The sequence below is a fragment of the Myotis davidii genome, unplaced genomic scaffold, assembly GCF_000327345.1.
Source record: "Myotis davidii unplaced genomic scaffold, ASM32734v1 scaffold223, whole genome shotgun sequence".
NCBI classification, from domain to species: Eukaryota; Metazoa; Chordata; class Mammalia; order Chiroptera; family Vespertilionidae; genus Myotis; species Myotis davidii.
The window spans coordinates 5415365-5422705 of NW_006294609.1; the positions used below are offsets into that span (position 1 = coordinate 5415365).

General features: G+C 59.2%; 2 protein-coding genes across 2 annotated transcripts in view; one reads left to right on the plus strand and one right to left on the minus strand.

Annotated features, from left to right (window-relative positions):
* CFAP73 (cilia and flagella associated protein 73) overlaps nucleotides 1-7341 on the plus strand; it is a 14484-nt gene that overhangs the window by 4164 nt on the left and 2979 nt on the right. The window contains exons 5-6 of the mRNA XM_006769007.2: nucleotides 7-204; nucleotides 1935-2022. Of these exons, the coding sequence (XP_006769070.1) occupies nucleotides 7-204; nucleotides 1935-2012 (276 nt within the window). The 3' untranslated portion in view covers nucleotides 2013-2022. The remainder of the gene's footprint in view (nucleotides 1-6; nucleotides 205-1934; nucleotides 2023-7341) is intronic.
* The window catches only part of DDX54 (DEAD-box helicase 54), an 11604-nt gene continuing 7127 nt past the window's right edge, over nucleotides 2865-7341 (minus strand). The window contains 6 exon segments of the mRNA XM_006768938.2: nucleotides 2865-3446; nucleotides 4362-4474; nucleotides 4683-4787; nucleotides 5299-5412; nucleotides 6099-6241; nucleotides 6697-6985. Coding sequence (XP_006769001.1) covers nucleotides 3214-3446; nucleotides 4362-4474; nucleotides 4683-4787; nucleotides 5299-5412; nucleotides 6099-6241; nucleotides 6697-6985 — 997 coding nt within the window. The 3' untranslated portion in view covers nucleotides 2865-3213.

The window sequence follows — 7341 nt, forward strand, 5'->3', positions numbered from 1 at the left end:
CTCCAGCCATCACACCTTAACGGGGACGGACGGGGCGTTCTCCAGGAGTCCAAGTGGGTTCAGATCCAGAACACAGCCGCTGAGAAGACGCTGCTGCTGGGCCGCGTGAGGATGGCGGCGCTCAACCTGTTCCAGTTGGTGTGCCAGCATCAGAGGCAGCCGCCTGCCCTGGACCTCGAGGACACGGAGGGGCAGCTGGAGCAGGTGAGGGCCCCTGTTGTCACCTCCAGCCCCCAAGCCTTCGGCACACCCCCACGCCTGAAACCCCACCTCTGGGTTAAGCTTGGCCCTCTGATCAGAGGCACCAGATACGGGCTCAGTGCCACCTGGGCCCCCAGTTGGGGTTAGTGCTGTCACCTGCCATGTGGTCGGAAGGAAGTCGGGCCCCTTGGGTCTGTGTCCTGCATATGCAGGGAGGGCCAGGGTGTATACGGACCGACTCCATGCATTTATGCCAAGAGTCAAACAAGTGACATCAATATAAGCCAGGAGATTGAGACTTGCTTTTTAAAAAAAAAATTTTTTTTATTGCTTTCAGAGAGGAAGGGAAAGGGAGAGAGAAACATCAATGATGAGAGAGAATCATTAATCGGCTGTGGGGATCAGCAACCTGGGGATGTGCCCTGACTGGGAATCCAACCGTGACTTCCTGATTCAGAGGTTGATGCTCAACCGCTGAGCCAGGCCTGCCGGGCGAGATTCGCTTTGCGGTCATGCGACAGGCCTTGCTTCCCTGGCGAGGGCGGGGGTGGGGTGGAGCAGTGGTCTCTGCACCGCGGCCTCACAGGTGTCACTGTGGACCACACACCATTTTTCTATGCTTTCAGGTTTGCAAGGTTTACAGCCAGAGGAGGGGGCTTCTGACTCTGGAGACACTTGTTTCTGGGGGTTCCCAGAGCATGACCCCCTTGAGGAGTGGGGGAAACAGAGAGAGGCACTCCTTTCCCCCACCCCACCCCTGCCCCCCATGGCCAGGATTCCAACCAAATGGCAAGAACTGGGGCCCCGGAGCCCACCTTTGTGCCACGCCCTGCGTTGGGTGGGTTTTTGTGGGCCACTGCTCTCCCCGGTGTGGCTCGGGTACAGAGGTCCACCCCCAGGTGACGCTAGGAGGGACAGAGGCTCACTATGCAGTGACAGCAGACGCCAGTCCTTTTCAACCAACACTGATCCCAACACGGGGCAACTAGGCCTTCCACGCCCTGGTCTGGGGCCTAGGACTCACCCCGTCAGCGACAGCAACCGGCCAAACTCGGCAACGGTTTCGTTTTCTTTTTTTAAAAAAAGAATACTTTTATTGATTTCAGAGAGGAAGGGAGAGGGAAACATCAATGGTGAGAATCACTGATCGGCTGCCTCCTGCACGCCCCCTACTGGGGATCGAGCCAGGAACCCAGGCATGTGCCCTTGACCAGAATCGAACCTGGGACCCTTCAGTCCGCAGGCTGACGCTCTATCCACTGAGCCAAACTGGTCAGGGTAAACATTCCCCATCTTTGCTGGAATCGTTTCCATCTCAGACGTTGATTTCAGTGAAACGTGTGAAGGGAGCGCCCAAGGGAAGGTCCGCCGGGTGACTGGTTCTTGGCAGTGGAGCCAGGGATGCTCATTAAGTCCGTGTCAGTAAGTGAATTAGCTCAAAGCAGAGAAGGGCCACCCATGGAGAAAGTGAGTAAGCCAGACGCCAACAAATATGACTGATCCAATTAAAGGGGGAAAATAAATTGATGGAGGTGAAAGTAAGAATTTAATTATAATGCAGGTGGTACCCAACTGCGAAGGCATCTGCTAAGGAATCGTTTGGGAGGCCGACTGGGCCTTAAAAAACCCGGAACCACCAACATTGCTGTCTTTTAGAGGGTCCCGACCCGACCCTGGTCTTGCAGCATTGGGGGTGGGCGCGGGTGTGACTGTGGCTTGTTGGGGACCCCCAGGTGAAGCTGTTCCTCCTGGACCTCTCTGCCGTGCTGGCCAGCCTCCCCCAGAGTGAGCCCGAGACCGCGGCCCCCTAGCCCGACCCTGGTGAGTAGTGGGCGCCCCCCCAGGGGCTTCTCCGGAAAGAAGGTGCACATTTCCTGGGGTGGGGCGGAATGGCTCTCACCTGGAGATGGGAGGGCCGTGCCCACTCAGATGGCGGCGGGACAACACGAGGGGCACACAGCCAGCACTCAGAACTTGTGGCCGACATGGGGGCACCCACTCCACCCCCATCACCTGGCCTGGGGCCAGGTTCTTCCTCCAGGGCAGCTGGGGGCATTAACAAGCAGGTATTTGCCAGGTGCTTGCAATGGGGCCTGGTGCAAATGCTGGTAAATTCCAGGTGAGTGTTGGGTTAAGTCAAGTAAAATCAGTAGGACCAGCAAGAGGTCCCACTCCCAGGGCACCTGCTCACAAGGCCCCTCCCTCGGCTCGATATGCAGCTGCTGGAGGCTACCCTTGACCTTCCAGGACCCAGTAGGGCCTCGGGCAGGACAGAGGCCTGGCCAGGTACTGCCCGCTTGGTGTGTGGTGGGGCAGGGTGAACCCCTTCACAGCCAGAGGAGCAGCTGTGCCCCTGCCCAGACCCTGCATCCTGTTGTGTCGTCCCCACAACTCCACTCCCAGCTACGAGGCTGGCCCAGCAGGAGGAAGGGGACCGACTGTCAGCTTTGGGGTTCCCCCACCTTAGACAGCTAACTCATCCTCTGAGCCTCATTTTCCTCTGCAAACTGGGGACTCCAACAGAACCCAACCTCAGAGGGTCCCCGGGGGATCCCACGGGACTTGCCCACACGCTCTCAACTCACCCGGCGCGCTAGCTGGGATTTCAGTGCCTGGGTCTGTCCCTTCCAACTCCTAGAGTGGACGGCACTCCTGGTCCACCAGAGGTGCTCAGGAAAGGTTTATTACCTTAAAAATACATCACTGGGCCTTCGGCACTCACGGCTCAGACCTGTGTGACCACCACCTCTGAACCCAGAGCACACAGAAGCAGCAGGAGCCGAGTCGCCAATTCAGGGCGCAAACTCCTATGCACCCTTCAAAACCTTGCACACGCGTCCCTGTCTCAGCAGAGGCAGCTGCTGCCCTGGGGCCTACAGCACTCCCCATGAGCGGAGGCTCTGCAGGGAGCTCCCCAACGCCCTGCACGGGGCCAGGCACAGAGCGGCAGGCAGGAGCATGTGCTGGTGTTCACACTTGGAGCCGGGAGGAGCCAGGGCTGGGCCATCTTCTTTACATCCTCTTCCTCATCTTGCCCTTCTTGGAGTGCGCGCCCCGGCCAAAGGCGCCCTGCTGCAGCTCCCGGGCGTGGCGCCGGTTGCGGGCAGAGAGCTGCTTGAGGCCCCCACGCTGCAGGAAGCGCATCTTCTGGGCTTGGCGCCTCTGCTTCAGGATCTGCTGCTTGGTCTTGAGCTCTGAGCGCACGCGGCCGGCGGGGGGGCCTGAGGTGCGCGGCTGGGAGGCACCTGCCAAGACAAGGATCCAGGGAGCTCAGCCTTTGGGTTGACTCCCCATGTCTCCTCCTCCCAGAAGCCTCCGGACTGCTCCCCTGCCCCCACTCCCATTGTGCGTTCACTGCTGTGGCCCCAGCCTCTGGCACATAGTAGGTGCTTAACAAGGCTACAGTAGTCTACGGTATAGGTCTGGAACCTCAAGCCAGGACTTCCGGGGTTCAAATCCCAGCTGTGGCCTCTTAGACCTGGCAAGTCACTTCTCTGTGCCTCTGTCTCCCCCTTGGTGAATTAGGAATAATAGCACCTTCCTCCTCATGGGTCCTCCTGACTCAATGATTTAATGTGGACAATGCCCAGAACAAGGCCTTGCCCAGAGGAAGGGCCTCCTGGGTGTAATTGTTAGGATTATTAACACGTCACCAACGCCTGACTGAGCGCCTCTTCTGTGCCAGGCCCTGGGGACCCAGGAGTGACTGAGAGCCCAGGACATAGTGCCACGCTCCCGTCCCCAGGGGGGGTGGCAGGCAGCTGGGTAGCCCAGGGCCAGTCACTGCCCCGTGACCCACTTCAGCGTCCCTGCCTGTAAGGTGGGCATTCTGTCTTCGCACCCAGGCCCTGCGTGGCGAGTGTCTAGCAGAGCCTGTCTCCGCACGGCAAGCGGAGCCCTCTCTGACCGCAAGCTTGGGGGGTGGGACAGGCTCGTCCCCTCCCTTCAGGGCACAGCAAAGCCCCGAGGGGCAGCCTGAGGCCCTGGCACGCAGGGCAGCTGGCGCACGGGGCCATCCTGCAGCACAGGCTCTGGCAGACAGAACGGTACAAACCCCCTTAGCCTGTCACCAGCTGAGGGACTCGGGAGGGATCGGGGGACCAAGTTCCCAGGTGACCAAACATTCCACTTGCCCACGTGTGTGTGGCGGTGCATCCTACCTTGGCCTCGGCCCCGCTTCCAGCCTCTTTGCTCTGGGCCTCGCCGGTCCGATGGCCCTTCCTCCTCCGAGTCGCGGTCGTCGATCTTCTGTTTCTGCTTCCACTTCTGGTAGCTGGGAAGGTGTTAAGGAGGCGGCTGGCGGATCCTGAAGCCCAGGAAACCCCTGGGCTGGGAGAAGGCCCCGCCCCCCAGCATAAACAGGCCCCGCCCACGGGAGGTGCCACTCAGCCCCGCCCCCAGCATAAACAGGCCCCGCCTATGGGAGGTACCACTCAGCCCCGCCTACAGGAGGTGCCACTCAGCCCCGCCCCTCAGGATACAGGTCACGCTTGTAGGAGCTGCTGATATAGCGGCCACTTTCTGTCTTGATCTTCTTCTTGTCCTCCTGTCCGGACTGTCCCACAAACCGCTTCTTCTTCCGGTCCCTGCAGCAGAGAGGGTTGGTGGGCTGTTGTGGACGGAGGGGGCCGGGGGTGGCCTCCCTCCCCTGGCCCTCTCACTGGGATGTTGGAGTGTTGTAGAAAAGCAGCATGGCCATGACTGGCATGCAGTAGGTGCTCAATAAAGGCCTGTCCCCGGGTCCTCCTCACCTTTCCCTAGTAGCCTAGGTCTCAAAGGCGGTGTGTGTGGGGGTCACTGAAAACTGGGGGGCCTCGGTCAGGGACAGGGTTCCCAACCCCTACTCTGCCATTTCTAGGCACTGAATGGGGGTGGGGTAGGGTTCATCATCTTTATTGTGCGATGACATGGGGACTGGAGGAGGGGGTCACAGATCGTAATTTGTGTTGTGCAGGATCAATGAGGGGATGGGGTGGCATATTTCCTGCTCTAGGGATCAAAGGGGAGTCAGGACAGGCTGGGGGTCACATGCCAGTGGATAGGGACCACGTGGCAGACAGGCAGGCATGGAAGGGCTGCACTGGCGAGCTCACTCACCACTTGAGCTGCTGCCGGCCCCTGGTCAGGTTCTGGGCCTCGTCCCCCATCAGGTCCAGGACAGCGCCAGCCACCTGCTGCTCAAAGGCGCCCCCGTCCCCACCAACGCTCAGGCTGCAGAGGGCGGTGGGGAGACACAACAGGGTTGATGGGGGCCCATCAGGCCCCACCTGCCACACACCCCCCACACACATGTACACACATGCACATATATACCACACACATGCACACACACATATACAACACACATATACACCGCGTGCACACACATACACCACACCCACGCACATATATACCACACCCACACATGCACACCGCACACACACATACGTACACCACATACACATGTACACACACATACACCACACACATATATACCACACATGCGCACATACATATAAATATACACACCACACACGTACGCACACACACACATATACCACACACACATATATATACACACCACACATGGACATACACACATATACCACACACATATATACACCACACACACACCACACCCATGCACATATATATACCACACCCACACATGTACATACACATACACCACACACGCACATATGTACACCACACACACATATACACCACATATGCACACATATATACACATGTGTGTGCACACATACAAATATACACACCACACACATATATACACCGTGCATACACACACATGCACATATATAGGCCACATACATACACCACACACACATGCACATATATAGACCACACACACACACACATGTATACACCACACACACACCCTCCAGCGGGCGGCTCACCCCCGTTCACTGTCAAAGTCCTTGGGCCGATAGGGGACATAGAAATCCTGGTCGCGCTGCCGGGCCTCCTCCTTCCGCCTCTTGGCTCCCTGCTCAGGTCCTGGCTGCTGCCGCTTCCGGCCCACGACCTCTGTGAAGACGTCCTGGCAGACCAAGGCCCAGTCACACCTGCAGCCCCTGGGAGCCCACCTGCCCCCCAACACCGGTCCGGCTTGGGGTTGCCATTTCCTCCTCTGCACGTGCAGCTCGCCCCACCTCAAGCACAAGCAGGGTCAGGACAGATGGGGGCAGGGGGGCTGAGGTGCCAACCAAGGAGGGACCCGTGTTCCATCCCAGCTTAATCTCCCGGCTGTGTGACCAGGCCAGGCCCTGCCTTGTCTGGGCCTGGCCCTCTCTGTGTTAGGGACGAGTCTGGGGTTCTCAGCTGTTATGTTTTGGCTACTGAACCCCCATCCAAATCAAACGTAAGAGGGGAGCATGAGCAGGCCCAGGACCCTGCCCACCAGGTGAGCAGGACACCTCTGGGGTCCCCCAGCCCTGCCTCTCGCACTAAGGACCAGCTTCTGACCCAGCCCAGACTCCCGGGTGGGGTGTGTACCTCCACACTCTCTCCCGCCGCCTCTTCCTCCTCCTTCCCAGGCTGCTCCACCTGCCGCGCTGGGCAGCTCCGGGCTGTGCCAGCCAGGCCCTCCTGCCGCTCCTGCCGCCCCTGCTGGAAGCTGGCGATGGCCTTGCAGTCCTTCTGCCGCTTGGCCCGCATCACCTGGCTGCTCAGGTCCCGGCTGGAGGCATTGATCTCAAAGATGGTCTGTGGAGATGACACCCTAGTCCTTCACCCACTGGCCTCTCCTCCCCGCAACTCCTCCCTCACCAGCCTGGTGGGCTCCCTATGGCATTCCTCCCCAAGTCCTCCAACCCTTCCGAGAGGGCTCTCTCATTATCTGCCTTTCACAACCAGAAAGGGAGCCCAGAGAGGGCAAGTAACCAGCCCGAGGTCACACAGCTGGGACGAGCCACAGCTGGGATTTCAGCCCAGACTCAGCTGGCTCTGAAACCAGTGCTCTCAACCATGACACTCAAATCCTTTTCCCTGAGGCTGGCTGGCTGGCAGGCTTGTCCCCTAGGGGTGCTCAGAGGGCGTCAAGAGGAGATGAAAGCAATGGGAAGCCAGGTCCTCAGGCCTCTACCAGGCCTCGGGCAGGTCACTGCAGTGAGCCTCAGGCTGCCCATCAGTAAGTGGAAG